Consider the following 17207-nt stretch of genomic DNA (forward strand, 5'->3'; position numbering starts at 1 on the left):
GAATTTGAACCCATGCCCCAAAGGCATTGCCTCGGCCTTGGGATTACTGGTTTAGTGCCAATTCCACTATGTCACCGTCTCCCGGTTATACACACTTGTACGTTTCACAGCTAAGTGAATGAAAATATGTCAACTTCTTGGTTAATTAAAGTTCTTGTTAATTAAGTAATAGTCAGATTGTGTTCCTTTGTGTATAGAAGATTAAGGGGTGATCTAGTTGAGATGTTTAAGATGATCATGGATTTGATAGGGTCGGTAGAGAGAAACATCTGGGGTTGTGGAGAGAGGGGGGAAGGAGCCCAGAACAAGGGGGCAGAACCTTGAACTGAGAGCCAGGCTGTTCAGGGCTGGGGTCAGGGGGCCACTTCCTCACACAGAGTGGAGTGGAAATCTGCAACTTGTTCCTCCAAAAAGCTGTTGCGGTTGGAAGTAAGTTGAAAGTTTGAAGACTATGATTGATAGATTTTTGGTGGATAAGAGATGAAGGACTATGGAACCAAGGTAAACAGATGGAGTTAAATACAGGTGAATGGGTGGAACATGCTCAAGGAGCCGAACAGTTTCCCTCTGTTGTGTAAAACTACTCACTGTCTGAATGATGAACAATCTTGAGTTTATCTGTGGAGAAAAAAAATAAAGTGTACACTTGTTAATTTGGGGATTGTCAGACCTTTGTTCTCTTCCTCATTCTCAGGATGTGGAGCTTGCTGGGATTTACATGGAACATAGAACATACAGTGCAGAAGGAGGCCATTCGGCCCATCGAGTCTGCACCACTTAAGCCCTCACTTCCACCCTATCCCCATAACCCAATAACCCCTCCTAACCTTCTTGGACACTAAGGGCAATTTCTCATGGCCAATCCACCTAACCTGCATGTCTTTGGACAGTGGGAGGAAACCGGAGCACCCGGAGAAAACCCACGCAGACACGGGGAGAACGTGCAGACTCCGCACAGACAGTGACTCAGCGGGGGATCAAACCTGGGACCCTGGCGCTGTGAAGCCACAGTGCCAGCCACTGTGCTACTGTGCTGCCCAAGTTGAAATGAAAAATGAAATGAAATGAAAATCGCTTATTGTCACGAGTAGGCTTCAATGAAGTTACTGTTAAAAGCCCCTAGTCGCCACATTCCGGCGCCTGTTCGGGGAGGCTGTTACGGGAGTTTCTTTCCCATCTGTAGTTGTTCTGAGAAAGTAACAGTGAGACATCTTGGTACCATGACTGGACCACAGAGCTGTGGGACTGGAGTCACATCCAGACCAGATTGGGGCAGATCAGCAGATTTCTGAAGAAGATATTGGACTTGAAATGTTAACTGTGTTTCTCTCTCCACAGACGCTGCCGGACCTGCTGAGCTTTTACAACACTTCCCCATACAGCACATGGCCTGTGCAGTGTGTGCGATAAAGGAACATCCGTTCTAGTCTCATCTGAAGGCAGCGGATTCTGGTAGATCAGTCACATCTGATTCAGAGCAATTCCTGAACCTCCAACAAGCATTTAACAACCATGAAAGACCGACCTGCATCTCTATAGTGCCTTTCACAGGATGCCTCAAAATGCACAGTCAACAATGTTCTTTGTGAACTGTGGTTTGTGTCAGAGTGTAATAAATGTGGCAGACGGTTTCTGCACTGCAGGGTCCCACCGAGCTAAATGAGCAGATAATCTATGTTTTCGTCTTGTTGGTTGAGAAATAAATATTGGACGGACACCATGGAAACCACCATGGAAACCACCACGCTCTTTTTACAAATTGGGAGTGCAATGATTTTGGAACATTGACCTTTGATCCTTCGATTAAAGCTGCCAATTTGAGCTGGGAGTGAGGTCTCTGAATGTTTACTCAAAGGTGTTTATCGGGGAACAGCTAATAAGGTATCAAAGTGATACTTTTCAATGGTCTCATCTCTACAAGGATTATTACACAAAATCACTCTCTCCACGTTCTGTCCTCCACGCCTCTCATTATTTATTCATCTCCACTTTTACATCATATTTACAGCACACAAACAGCCATTCGGCCCAACTTCACCATGTTGGTTTGAATGTTCCACATGAGGCTCCTCCCCGCCTCTGACCCTATCACCATATGGTTCTACTCCTTTCTCCCTGGAGTGTTTATCCAGCTTCCCCCTCAATGTATCGCTGCCTTTCACCTCAAGGATTTTATCGAAGAAGGAAATGTGAAGGATCAGCGAATTGGGACAGGTTAAATGGAGGAGTTATTACGAGCACAGATCCCGTGGGCTCCTTCTGTGCATCATTCCCGAGCTTGGGAAGGGAATGATTCTTTGATACTTTGTTTTGTTGGAAATAGATTCCGAGATCAATATCAGAAACGTCTGAGTCCCTGGCCAGGCTGCGTGGCCTTAAATTTCCAACCAGTAAAACTGACCATTAAAATCACAGAAGTCCCAAGTTGAACCAGAAAGTCAGTTTTAACAAATAAATCGAGTGAATCTATGTATTACCGTAGAGGTCGTCCACATCCTGTCTGTCTTTTATAATGTTCTCTCGGAATTTACGCAATCTCTCCTTTTAAATAGAAAAGAGATAAACAAAAGTTAAACCTGAGATTTTACAGATCTCTGAGCAGCAGCAATAGACAGACAACAACGATTAACCTATTGGGCAGGATTCTCTGGCCTCCCAGCCCCAAGGTTCTGACTGTTTCCTGATGGTGAGAGTCTCTGTTTCCCCCACTGTAAATGGGATTTCCCATTGAAGCCACGCTGCCAGGAAACCACGGGAGAGGGTGCACTGCCGACGGGAACAGAGAATCCCGCGGCCAGCCAACGGGTGGAGAATTCTGGCCAATATTTATATAGAGCCTTAAAACACCCCAAGGTGCTTCTCAGGAGAATAATCTGACCTACCCAAAAGGGGGTTCTTACCTCTCCCAAAGGAATTCCGGGACCATATCCAAAGAGATATAGAACAAAGAAGTATGGCTATGGACAAAGTGCAGAATAGATAAGTGCTTACTGGCTGGCGGAGACAAGATGGGCTGAATGGTGTGTTGTACTGTAATACTCAATGACTTTAAGTATCTTAGGCTATCCCGAGGGCCCCAAGTTCAGACCAGCTCCGACCTTTTTTTCAATTAATTTATGGGATGTGGGCATCGTTGGCTAGGCCAGTGTTTATTGCCCATCCCTACTTGCCCTTCAGAAGGTGGTGGTGAGCTGCCTTCCTGAACCGCTACAGTCCTTGGGTTGTAGGTACATCCATTGTGCTGTTAGGGTGGGAGTTCCAGGACTTTTCCCAGTGACAGTGAAGGAATGGCGATATATTTCCAAGTCAGGATGGTGAGTGACTTGGTGGGGAAGCTCCAGGTGGTGGGGTTCCCAGGTATCTGCTGCTCTTGTCCTTCTAGATGGTAGTGGGCGTGGGTTTGGAAGGTGCTGCCTAAGGAACCTTGGTGAGTCCCTGCAGTACATCTTGTAGATGGTACACACGGCTGCCACTGTGCATCGGTGGTGAAGGGAGCAAATGTTTGTGGAAGGAGCAGCAATCAAGTGGGCTGCTTTGTCCTGGATGGTGTCAAGCTTCTTGAGTGTTGTTGGAGTTGCACTCATCCAGGCACTACTGGCCTATCAAACCCCCACTTCAGTGGAGGCAGTTATATGGTCAGCTACCTGTGTAAACTGTGTACGTGTGAACCCTGGCCCAACTCATTCCCGTCCGCACAAAAATGGGAAGAGTTGTGTTTGTGGGTTGGGACGTAGGATTTCTGGGCACATCTGCCAATTCTTTTATTATAAAGTTAGAGTACCCAGTTCATTTTCTCCAATTAAGGGGTAATTTAGCGTGGCCAATCCACCTACCCTGCACATCTTTGGGTTGTGGGGGCGAAACCCACACAAACACAGGGAGAATGTGCAAACTCCACACGGACAGTGACCTGGGACCGGGATCGAACCTGGTGCTAACCACTGCGCTATCGTGCTTCATCTGCCAATTTTGCCATCATGGAGAACCCTGACACTGTGCCACAAATTCAGGCCTTGATGTCGAACCTCGATTTGAATACTGTAAGTCAGCTCCTGACTGTTTTTGGTGGGAATACCAATTATCCGATCACGATGACGGAGCATTGGACTATAATGGGAATGGATTGGAAGTTGCTGTACGAAAATCTTTAACCATCCATCATCCAACTCCCACCTGACGATGGAGACGTTAATTGCCCCTCTGTGGGATCTTTACCAATAGCTGAGCTTCTGCGATTGATTCTCTAATACACATCTAATTATTTTACTGAGGACTCTGTCTCTGTCTCTCCACAGACTCTGACAGACCTTTGATGAATTTTCCAGAACCTTCTGTGTTTGTTTCAGATTTTCAGAATCTGCAATATTTTACTTTTAGCAAATTATTTTATGCTGGGAATATCCGCGCATGTTGGTATCTGGGGCGGTGTGTAGGTGCTGGTGGGGGGCAGGAGGGGGGGCTGTATACTGGGGGGGGGGAGGGGGTTTACCTGGGGGGGGGGTGGAGGTCGGGGGGGGGGGGGGAGGTCACTTCCTCAGCCTCTTTCCTTTATTTTCTATCACGTTTTATTTTCGTCCACCCCTCTTCTGTGAATTGAGCTTCCTTCACTTTCTCGCAATGCTCTGTATGATTGCAGGGTGCTTCGACTGTTGAGGAATCACTTGATGGTGTTCGAGGGCGGGCACACCACACAAAACATCTTAACAAGGAGGTGTTTATTCATTAATAAATTACAGGACTTGAAACCTCGAAGTGCGGGAGTGACAATGACAACAAATTGAAAAAGTGAGCCATTAAATAAAGTGACTCAAGGAAGGACATCTTTGAAGTTAATGAATTGGTGAAATACTGTAAAGGATCATTGTTACTGTCACAATTTTAAAAGGAAAATGTTGGGGTTGTTTAACCAGACTCAAATGGTCAACTTCTGTGCCTGAGTCACATGGTCTAAACAAATAAATGTATCCCTGATTCCTTGTGTTAATGTGAAGTTTTGAGTCTTCTTTCCAGATTTGCTTGGAGAGAGAGAGAGAGAGAGGGAGAGACAGAGAGAGTGAGTGAGAGAGAGAGAGAGAGAGAGGGAGACAGGCATCAAATCATGGTGGATGAAATGGAAGGGTGCCTGCTCGAGATGGAGTGGATGATGGAAGAACAGAAACAAGGGAGGTTGAAGTAATTGCAACTCTAGCAGAGACTTAGGGTTCACTGGGTGAGCCTGAGAGCTGAAGGAGTGACCAGGAATGTTTCCACCCCTTAATGTAGCAAGGGAAATGGGGAATATCCCATCCTGGATATCCCACCTGCCGGTGGGTAGGAAGCTGGACAGATATGGGTGAAGACTGGAGATGTCCAATGAATTGATGCACCAGCAACATAGTCTAACAGATAGGGAGACTGTGGCATAGTGGTATTGTCACTGGACTAATAATCCAGAGACCCGGAGTAATGCGCTGGGGACCCAGGTTCAAATCCCACCTCTGCAGACGGTGAAATTTGAATTTAACAAAAATCTGGGATTAAAAGTCTAAAAGTGACTATTGTCGATTGTTGTAAAAACCCATCTGGTTCACTAATGTCTTTTAGGGAAGGAAATCTGCCTCCTTTCCCGGTCTGGCCTACACGTGACTCCAGACCCACAGCAATGTGGTTGACTCTTATACGCCTCAGGGATGGGCAATAAATGCTGGCCCGCCCAGTGATGCCCACATCCCGTGAACGAATTAAACAAAAAAGAGCAACAGGAGTAGGCCATTCACCATCCAATAGGATCATGGCTGATCTGACTGTTGCTCCAACACCACACTCTGCCTACCACTGATAACCTTTGACCCCCCTTGTTAATCTATCGAACTCTGCCTTCAAAATACTCAATGACTCTGGTTCCATTGCCATTCTCCGGGAAGAGATTTCCAAAGATTCACGACCCTCTGAGAGAAATTCTCCCATCACCTGGATCAAGGATGCTAAGCTGGTCATGACAGTTACGAGGAGGCAGTGGTGTGGTGGTTGTCGTGGATTTGACCAGCAACAACAGGTCTGCCCAGCAACAGGTAGAAATCTCCCTAGCGACAGCGGTAGCCAGCATTCAAAAGGCATAATGAGATGCAATTGTAAAAGTAACGAGATGCAGATGTCTTGACAAATGGTATAAAGATTGCCAGCATCCTCAGAAGCAGAGAGGCAGTTTATACCTAACAGCCAGAGAGGTGAATTTAAAATCTAACAGCCAGGAGCCTAGACAAGCGGCTAAACCTTGGAGTGAAGGTCCTGCACAAACCTTTGGAAAAACAGTTCTAATATCTTCACTGGACTAGGAAAATACACTTCCTAGATCTGACTATCCACACTGTATTGTGTGGTAACTATAAGCTGGATTTGACTTATAGATTTATTTCATTTGAATGTTGTATCAGAAAAGGGAAGTCGTAAGGAGTTCAAGGATCGAGTTGGAACAACGGGTATGTTCTACATAAACCAGGCGTGTGTTTAGTGATTCAGATACTCAATGGCCTTAGAGTATTGTAGTCCTGTTTGGGTGTTTTTGTATTTTCTTTACTGAGATAAATGGGGCGTCATTCTCCGACCCCCCGCCGGGTTGGAGAATCGCCGGGGGCTGCTGTGAATCCCGCCCCCGCCGGTTGCCGAAGTCTCCAGCACCGGATATTCGGCGGGGGCGGGAATCGGGCCGCGCCGGTTGGCGAGCCCCCCCGCTCGATTCTCCGGCCCGGATGGGCCGAAGTCCCGCCGATAAATTGCCTGTCCCGCCGGCGTGGATTAAACCACCTTTTGAATGGCGGGACATGGCGGGCTCCGGGGTCCTGGGGGGGGGCGCGGGGCGATCTGGCCCTGGGGGGTGCCCCCACGGTGGCCTGGCCCGCGGTCGGGGCCTACCGATCCGCGGGCAGGCCTGTGCCGTGGGGGCACTCTTTCCCTACCGCCTCCGCCACGGTCTCCACCATGGCGGAGGCGGAAGAGACTCCCTCCACTGCGCATGTGTGGGAAACTGTCAGCGGCTGAAATTCCTCCGGCGCCGGCCTAGCCCCTCAATGTTCGGGCTCGGCCCCCAAAGATGCGGAGCATTCCGCACCTTTGGGGCGGCGGGATGCCCGTCTGATTGGCGCCGTTGTGGGCGCCAGTCGGCGGACATCGCGCCGTTTCGGGAGAATTTCGCCCCTGGTCTTTAATAATCGTTACATGACGACTGGGGGGGGGGGGGATGGGGGGGGGGTTGCTTATTCTCATTAAGGTTTAAAAAAAAAAATCTTTACTGTCACAAGTAGGCTTATATTAACACTGCAATGTAGTTACTGTGAAAATCCCCTAGTCACCACATTCTGGAGCCTGTTTGGGTACACAGAGGGAGAATTCAGAATGTCCAATTCACCTAACAGCACGTCTTTCGGGACTTGTGGGAGGAAACCGGAGCACCCGGAGGAAACCCACGCAGACACGGGGAGAACGTGCAGACTCCGCACAGACAGTGACCCAAGCCGGGAATCGAACCTGGTGCTGTGAAGCAACTGTGCTAACCACTGTGCTACCGTGCTGCCCCGTTTTTTTTCCATTTGGTAAGAAGAATCCAAATGGGTACAATGATGTGCAATGAACGATTCACCTGGAGTTCACAGCTAACACTTCATCACTGAGGCCTTCTGAAATCTTAGGCGCAATGGAGAGGCGGTGGGTTATCACTAGGGTGTTGGGGCAACCGAGAGGTTGGAGAATGCTGGGATGGTGACCAGGAAATGGGCATTGCATTTTTGAATGGTATTTTTGTTGGTTAAGAGCCCATGGAGTTAAGGGTAAGATCCTGGCATGGATAGAGGATTGGCTGACTGGCAGAAGGCAGAGACTGGGGATTAAGGGGTCTTTTTCAGGATGGCAGCCGGTGACTAGTGGTGTGCCTCAGGGGTCTGTGCTGGGACCACAACTTTCCACAATATACATTAATGATCTGGAAGAAGGTACTGAAGGCACTGTTGCTAAGTTTGCATTTGGTACAAAGATCTGTAGAGGGACAGGTAGTATTGAGGAAGCAAGGGGGCTGCAGAAGGACTTGGACAGGCTGGGAGAGTGGGCAATGAAGTGGCAGATGGAATACAATGTGGAAAAGTGTGAGGTTATGCACTTTGGAAGGAGAAATGGAGGCATAGACTATTTTCTAAATGGGGAAATGCTTCGGAAAGCAGAAGCACAAAGGGACTTGGGAATCCTTGTTCAAGATTCTCTTAAGGTCAACGTGCAGGTTCAGTCGGCAGTTAAGAAGGCAAATGCAATGTTAGCATTCACGTCGAGAGGGCTAGAATACAAGACCAGGGATGTACTTCTGAGGCTGTATAAGGCTCTGGTCAGACTCCATTTGGAGTATTGTGAGCAGTTTTGGGCCCAATACATAAGGAAGGATGTGCTGGCCTTGGAAAGGGTCCAGAGGAGGTTCATAATTATGATCCCTGGAATGAAGAGCTTGTCGTATGAGGAATGGTTGAGGACTCTGGGTCTGTACTCGTTGGAATTTAGAAGGATGAGGGGGGATCTTATTGAAACTTACAGGATACTGCGAGGCCTGGATAGAGTGGACGTGGAGAAGATTTATCCACATGTAGGTAAAACTAGAAGCAGAGATCACAATCTCAGACTAAAGGGATAATCCTTTAAAACAGAGATGAGGAGGAATTTCTCCAGCCAGAGGGGGGTGAATCTGTGGAACTCTTTGCTGCAGAAGGCTGTGGAGGCCAAATCACGGAGTGTCTTTAAGACAGAGATAGATAGGTTCTTGATTAATTAGGGGATCAGGGGTTATGGGGAGAAGGCAGGAAAATGGGGATGAGAAAATATCAGCCATGATTGAATGGCGGAGCAGACTCGATGGGCCGAGTGGCCTAATTCTGCTCCTATGTCTTAACACGCTGAGTGCAAAGGAGGATCCATATGTTGGTAAGAGTTGGCAGGGTTGTAGATTGACAGCGTGTGGGGGATGAGGGGGACACAATTTGGCATCAATGAAAGTGCATGAATGACTTACATAATTATGATGAAGCATTGTAACTTCATTTGTATAGAATTGCTGTTCTTTACAGAAACAGGTGTATGCTCCATAAGACCATAAGACATAGGAGCAGAATTAGGCCACTCGGCCCATCGAGTCTGCTCCGCCATTCAATCATGGCTGATATGTTTCTCATCCCCATTCTCCTGCTTTCTCCCCATAACCCCTGATCCCCTTATTGATCATGAGCTCCGCATGAGCTTCCTCCTACGCCCCTCTTTTTCCATCAACAGATCCTTCGATTCCTCTCAGTTTCCGGCATTTATCCAGCTTCACCCTCAAACATGTCAACACCATTTACCTCAGCCACACCCTGTGGGAGCGAGACCCACATTGTCCCCACTCCCAGTCGGAGCGAATCCCACATTCTCCCCCACTCCCCGTGGGAGTGAGTCCCACATTCTCCCCACTGACCGTGGGAGTGAGACCCACATTCTCCCCACTCCCTGGGCGAAATTCTCCGTAATCGGCACGATGTCCGCTGACCGGCGCCAAAAACGGTGCCAATCAGTCGGGCATCGCGCCGCCCCAAAGGTGCGGAATCCTCCGCATCTTGAGCGGCCGAGCCCTAACCTTGAGGGGCTAGGCCCGCGCCGGACTGATTTCCGCCCTGCCAGCTGGCGGGAAAGGCCTTTGGTGCCCCGCCAGCTGGCGCAGAAATGACATTGCCGGGCGGCGCATGTGTGGGAGCGTCAGCGGGCGCTCACGGCATCCCCACACATGCGCAGTGGAGGGGGTCTCTTCCGCCTCCGCCATGGTGGAGACCGTGGCGAAGGCGGAAGGAAAAGAGTGCCCCCACGACACAGGCCCGCCCGCGGATCGGTGGGCCCCGATCGCAGGCCAGGCCACCGTGGGGGCACCCCCCGGGGCCAGATCGCCGCGCCCCCCCAGGACCCCGGAGCCCGCCTGCGCCACCTTGTCCCACCGGTAAGAGAGGTGGTTTAATCCACGCCGGCGGGACAGGCATTCCAGCAGCGGGACTTCGGCCCATCCGGGCCGGAGAATCGCCGGGGGAGGGGGGGGGGGCGCCAACTGGCGCAGCGCGATTCCCGCCCCTGCCGAATCTCCGGTGCCGGAGAATTCGGCAACCCGCGGGGGCGGGATTCACGCCAGCCCCCGGCGATTCTCCGACCCGGCGGGGGGTCGGAGAATCCCGCCCCCTGTGTGAGCAAGTCCCACATTATCCCCACTACCCGTGGGAGTGAGTCCCACATTCTCCCCACTCCCCATGGGAACGAGTCCCACATTCTCCCCCATTCCCCATGGGAGCGAGTCCCACATTCTCCCCACTCCCCATGGGAGCGAGTCCCACATTCTCCCCATTCCCCATGCGAGCGAGTCCCACATTCTCCCCACTCCCTGTGGGAGCGAGTCCCACATTCTCCCCACTCTCTGTGGGTGAAGAACTTTCTCCTGAATTCCCCACTGGATTTATTAGTGACTGTCTGATATTGATGGCCCCGAGCTCTGATCTCCCCAGAAGAGGAAACATCTTCTCTATTTCTACCCTATTGAAGCCTTTCACAATGTTAAAGGTCTCCTTTACTGGTGAAAAGACCCAGCTTATTTAAAACCTTGAATCACAAGTCATTTCGATACCGCGGCTGCAATCACAGTGCTCCGAACACAACTTGCTGGCCCACAGTATTACTGTCCAGCTCTCCTGTAGGCCCAAACTGACATTTAGTGTGGAATGAACAGGTGGCTAGAATTGAAACCCTAAATCCACACTCAATAGAGCTGAAGTGTCAGCAGTCCATGCGAAACACTTTAAGGCTGTTGGTGCCTGTGACACGAGACCTGGGGTGCAGTTTGTACCGAAATCTCTCTGTGACCGAAGCTGATTGTACCGACAGCAACAAGAGGGTAGAAACTTCAAAGATCACCAAAAGAATGAAGGCAAAACTTTGGAGAATGATGTCTGTGCCAGAATTGTCTAAATGTGAAGTTTCTCCCAAACAGTGACCCAAGCACAATCCATAAAAGATTTTAAACGAACAGAAACTAAATATTTGAAAAGGAAGCCGGCTGGATTTGGTGGGACCGTCTTCAGTCCACTCGGAGGAACTGGGAGTCAGGCAGCTGGAGGAGACACTGCCCCTGCTGGCAGGAGGAGATTGTCATTACAGCGTGACAAATGACAGGACAATCCCATTAGAAATACGGAAAAGAGTTTCTTATAGAAACACATTGACACAAAACCTTGACAATCAGAGAGAAGGTTTTGTAGTGAATGTCTGAAGCTGTAAGGTATTTTTATGAAGCACAGTTTATCTCACTTGATTTTTATTTCGAATGTTCATGTGCAGAGTTCAGGAAGAGAGAAAGATTTGCATTTCTGTAGCACCTTTTATGATCTCAGGATGCCCCAAAGTGCTTTACAGCCAATGAAATACTCCTGAGATGTAGTCACCATTGTCATGTAGGGAAACGTGGTTTTACCCAGCAAGATACCAAAGTGATGATGACCATATAGTCTTATTTTTACAGCGTTAAAATGTATTAATTTGAATAATACGAAGATGCCAATGTCACATTTATGTTGGTTTGTTTTCCAATATTGATGCCGTGCACAAAGATTGAATTTGCTTTGCTCTCCTTCCCTCCCATAATGGAGGAAGGAGTGTGCTACTGAACTGGACAAACCATCCAGCAGAGTTCAGGGTGGTGGGATTGTTCCATTGGCTCAGCCTGACAGAGGGGGAGGGGTTGGCTGCTTTTGCCCTTAGACAGGCAGGGCCGGCCGAGCCAGAAAAATACATTCCTGTTATTGGGAAATCCACTCGCTGCTTGTCCACATCCCAGAAATAAATCTTTGGGCATCAAATGAAAGCTCCCGACCCGAGCTTTGTGGTTGAGGTGAGCTGTCTGTACCTGGACTGGATTAATGTGTCAGGGAGGAAACCCCGGTCTTATTTTAAATGATCAGTCTTTTTAAGAAAATTCACATCTGACTCAGGTCAACAGCTTTATATCATCCTAAATTCAGAACCTTGGAAGAAAGTGGCCCTAACTCCTTGGGCAGGATTTAACTAAATGGGAACAAAGTTCCATAGCAAGCGCATTTAGCCATGTGTTTCCCAGCGCTCGCAGCACCGAGAAACACAAAGCTATAAAACACGACTTGCGTTTGATAAGGGGTCTCAGTGGGGAAAACGCAGCCGAGGCCCCGCATAGACCCACTTTGCACAGTGAGGAGCTGCACTCACTGGAACTCCCCTGTATAGTGAGAGACCGGGACCCCACCCAGGGAGGGTCCCCAAAGCCGTTCCGTTTCTAGAAACCAGTACTGAACAGTGCTCCTCGGAGAGTGAGATTGATCCCACGCCTCAGGTACCTCGGGAACCTGCTCATTAGAGTGAGACTAACTGTCTCGCTTTAATATGCAGATTTGCCAAAAAGTGATTCCGCCCACAATGGGCAAGATTTACATTGCAACGTCTCGCGAGATCGTGTTAGATCTTGTGAGGCGTTGCATGCTGGGTGTATCTCAGGAACGCGGTCTCCTGGCTTTTATTGGCCACGCTGTGGCGCGACGAGCTGCTTTTCGGGCGCAGCGTGGCTGTAAAATCGCGCCTCATGTTAGTAGCTCGAGCCCCTTCACCGACACATCTATCTTGTAGGGAATGAATCAATTATTATTCTGGCACCTGTTGTGCAGCATCTTGATCTTTCTGTTCCGTCTGCCATTGTTTAAACTTTTCCTGTGCTTCATTCACTGTGAGAACTCCCTTTTTGACCAGTTCTTGCAGATGGATCAACTGTTGCTGTCCTGGATTGTACTCTGTCCTGAATGTGTCGGACACTGAGGTCTCATCAACCTTGGGTTTGCTTGCTGCACAACACAAAGGTGATCGATTAGAAATGCAGGACACAAGCTCAGTATTACACTGATCAGTCAGGACGTACAGTATCAGAATGAGTTTTCTCCGTAGGAACAGGCCAACATCTATAATTAGAATGCATGAAAATAACAGGAGACTTCTTCACAATCTTTGGGGCTGAATTGAGAGCTTTAGTACCCATTTTCTCAGAGTTACATGGACAACAAAGACACCCAAGATGCACAAGCACATTTCCGACAGGGAGTGTGCAGGACACCAACTTGTTGAAGTGGTTTGAGCATGTCTGCTGACTACTGGCATTTCTTGAAGCCACATTGCGCCACCTCGTTAAGTGCTGCAGGCTGCCTCCTAGTGGTACAGGCCACCATCAATGTCCAATATGTGCAGCCAATGGGGAGTACTGGCTGTGCATTTCAATGAGACAGCACCAATTTACCCACAACAAACTGAATTGGTGAGGTTAATCTTATACCACAATCTATCCAATTTAGGGGAGGCAGTGGTATTGTCACTGGACTAATGATCCAGAAACACAGGGTAATTCTCTGGGGATCAGGGTTTGAGTCCCACCTTGGCAAATGGTGAAATTTGAAATCAGTAAAAATTGAGTCCAATGCTAACCATCAAACCACTGGCCATTGCCGATTGTCGTGAAAACCTATTTGGCTCATTAACGCACTTGAGTGATGAACTGTCCTTACCTAGCCTATCTAAATGTAACTCCAGGCCTCTTAAACGCCAGCTGAAATGGCCCAGCAAGTCACTCAGTTCAAGGGCAATTAGGGTTGGGCATAGGTAACAATTGCTGGCCTTGCCAATGACAATGCGATTGTGTATTGTGTCTCTGCATCGATCTAGTACAGATACACAACCAAGCATTGTGGTGAAGAGTCACCTATGAACCAGGCAGCCCAGTATACCATAGAATCCTTACAGTGCAGGAGGAGGCCATTTGGCCCATCGAATCTGCACCGTCTCTCTGAAAGTGCACCTTACCTAGGCCCACTCCCCCGCCCTATCCCTGTAACCCCACCTAACCTTTGGAAACTAAGGGGCAATTGATCATGACCAATCCACCTAACCTGCACATCTTTGGACAGTGGGAGGAAACCGGAGCACCCGGAGGAAACCCACGCACACACGGGGGAGAATGCAAACTCCACAGAGACACTCAAGTAACTTTACGTAATGAGTAACTTGTCTATATTCGAGAGCAATCTGTAAATGTGGAAAAGGGAATATTTCAATGTGGTTGTTTGGAATGTGTAAACTGCAGCTGGTTACAATTGCACAAGATATAGATGGGAATTGAAGAATTCTCAGTCAAATATTGATGAACCTTTTTATTAAATCATTTCAAAACTGATGAACTACTTCACCCGCGTGAGTGTAAAATATAGTTATCTTCAAAAGTGATTAATTCTCACTGTAAAAGTCATTAGGCTATATTTCTCTCAAATTCTGAGAATTAGTTCATTAACATGTACAGAAATTCAAATGCTTGCTGATGAAAAAGAAAATGGCAAAGAAAATATCTGGGTGATTTTCCAGATGTTTGCCATCAAGAGCAGCCTCACCCATTGTTTGGACTGATTGGGTAATAATGGGCTTGCTGTGTGTGATACTCCCTGGGAGATGGGCCTTGTTGCTTTTGCACAGTCAGAAAAAGAACTTGACCATGTTTGGGGTTTGACTAACGACATTTCAAAGCCACCAACTGAAAAAAACGCATCTACGTGTTATCACGAGACACCAAAAATAGCAAGGTTCCCTACCTCTTAGGGGGGCAGATTGGAGTTTGTCATCAGTTCCTTTTCCAGTCTTTTGCTGAAACACTAACATAAAGTCATATTAGTTTTTGTTGAAAGTTCCTGAGCAATAACACGCAATCTTTGATTTCCTTAGAGTCTCCCCTGGTCAACATTAATCCAATCGGGAAGACTCACTCACGCTCCCAAGATTATAATCAAAAATCTGGACATTTAATTTAGATGTTGTTCATCAATCATCATTCACATCGATTTTCTTGTGGTGTTCAATAACCTTCTTACCAATGAATCCAGATGAAGAGTTTTCTGTTCATGGAATCATAGAATTGTTACAGTACCATTGGAGGCCATTCCACCTGCCCTGCCTGTGTTCCTTTTTGCAAAAGCAAATTGGCAAGTCGCACTCCCCTTCCCTTTCCTTGTAGCCCTGCTCTGTTTAGATTATCCAATTCCTTTACAAAGCCACGATGGAGTCTGCCTCTACCACTCCCTCGGACAGTGCATCCCACTGCTGTGTAAAACAGTTTTTCTTCATGTTGCCTTAGGGTTTTTTTTCCATTACCTGAGCTTGGTGTTCTCAGGTTCTTGACCTTTCTTTTTTAAAAAAAATATTTTATTCCAAACATTATCAAATTCTTACATACAAAGGCTGTTTTTATTTTAACAAAGTAATAGCAACAACTCTAAATCTCCTTTCCCCCTCAGCCCAACTAACCTCCCTCCCTCACCCCCTCCCCTCCTAATTCTCCCACCTCATCCCCCTAACTGCTGGCCACAAACATTTCCTTAAAGAAAGTGATGAAGGGTATCCCTCTGGATTAGAATTCTTCACCTTTCTGTGAGTGAGATCAGTTTCCCTCTATCGACTCTGTCCAGGCCCCATATGATTTTGAACATGTCTATCAAATCCTCTCTTAATCTTCTCTTTGCCAAGGGAAATTCCCCAGCTTCTCCAATCTATCCACATAGGGCTGGTTTAGCTCAGTGGGCTAGACAGTTGGTTTGTAATGCAGAACAAGGCCAGCAGCGTGGGTTCAATTCCCTTACCAGCCTCCCCAAACAGGCGCCGGAATGTGGCGACTAGGGGCTTTTCACAGTAACTTCATATTTGTGTCAATAAAGGATTATCAGGATGGGAGTTCCTCATCCCTGAACCCATTGTCGTGAATATTTTCTGCACCCTCTCTAAAGCCTAACCCTAACGCTTCCTAAAGCGAGGTGAAAGAATTGGACACAATATTCCAGTTGGGGCTGAAGCAGCGTTTTGTAAAGGTTCAATATAACCTCCTTGTTCTTACACTCAATGCCTTGATTGAAAAGCAGAGAACCCTGTCTGCAGCGTTAACACTTTCTCTCCCTGTCCTGCCACCTTCAGTGATCTGTTTACATAACCCCCCCCCCCCCCCCCCCCCACCCTAGATCTCGCTGTTCCTCCACCCCTTTAGTTTATATTATTTTTCCTTGTTCTTCAATCAGTATGTTGTACCTTCCAACTTAGAATGTTATATTACTGCACAGAAAGCAAGTCATGCACTTAACACCACCTATAATGCTGCTGGTATTCTATTACAGCTATCACCTATTCCCCCCACCTTCCAACCTCTGTGAACTGGAGTCCATTTAAAACTCTGCTATCTGTATCTGAGCTCGTATTGCTCATCCATCACCATGATGCTCACTGATCTACCTTAGCTCTTAGTCAGACATGGCAGTTCTTTGAAAGAACCGTCCAATTAGTCCTAATCCAAAAGAGAAAATGCTGGAAAATCTCAGCAGGTCTGGCAGCATCTGTAGGGAGAGAAAAGAGCTAACGTTTCGAAGGGTCATCCAGACTCGACTGAGTGCTGAATTTGGTGCATTTGAGTGCGATAGTGAGAGTTTGGTGACTGAGGGAGTATAAGGCTTCATTTTTATCTAAAGTCTAGTTTTTATTTTATTTAGTTAATTAACTTAAAAGTTGCTGTTTGGTTTAGAAGAAGGTGAATTTTCAATCAGCTTTAAACAAAGCTTCTACTTGTAGGCACTTGCAGCTGGAGCTTGTTAATTAGTTAATTGGATTAAGCCAGTTTTCAGAGCTAGATTCACAGTATAAAAGTGATCCCCTATAGTGCAGACTTTGTTTGCACTGAGTGCTGAATTTAGTGCATTTGGGTGCTATAGTGAGAGTTTGGTGACTGAGGGAGTGCTGAATTTGGTGCATTTGAGTGCTATAGTGAGAGTTTGGTGACTGAGGGAGTGCTGAATTTGGTGCATTTGAGTGCTACAGTGAGAGTTTGGTGACTGAGGGAGTTAGGTGAGGAGGGAGTAAGGTGCTCCTTTCATTTTGTTTCCTACATTTCCGTAAAGAGTGAGAAGAGAGCCAAGAGTTTACAGAGAGTGTAGCTGACTGGGAGCAGAGTCGGAGGGCGGAGATCCAGTTGGTCCATAGGGCAGCTATATTCTGTAAGGTAAGAGGGGATGGAGGCTAGGCCAGTTGCATGCTCCTCCTGTAGGATGTGGGTGGTGAGGGATACCACCGGTGTCGCCGTTGACTATACCTGCGGGAAG

General features: G+C 47.7%; 1 protein-coding gene across 1 annotated transcript in view; it reads right to left on the minus strand.

Annotated features, from left to right (window-relative positions):
- LOC140408255 (B-cell scaffold protein with ankyrin repeats-like) overlaps positions 1-17207 on the minus strand; it is a 513048-nt gene that overhangs the window by 25168 nt on the left and 470673 nt on the right. Inside the window, exons 11-14 of the mRNA XM_072495211.1 lie at positions 14667-14726; positions 12697-12881; positions 2478-2541; positions 589-618 (exon numbers count right to left, since the gene is read on the minus strand). Coding sequence (XP_072351312.1) covers positions 589-618; positions 2478-2541; positions 12697-12881; positions 14667-14726 — 339 coding nt within the window. The remainder of the gene's footprint in view (positions 1-588; positions 619-2477; positions 2542-12696; positions 12882-14666; positions 14727-17207) is intronic.

Source organism: Scyliorhinus torazame, chromosome 3 (genome assembly GCF_047496885.1).
Source record: "Scyliorhinus torazame isolate Kashiwa2021f chromosome 3, sScyTor2.1, whole genome shotgun sequence".
Lineage (NCBI taxonomy): Eukaryota > Metazoa > Chordata > Chondrichthyes > Carcharhiniformes > Scyliorhinidae > Scyliorhinus > Scyliorhinus torazame.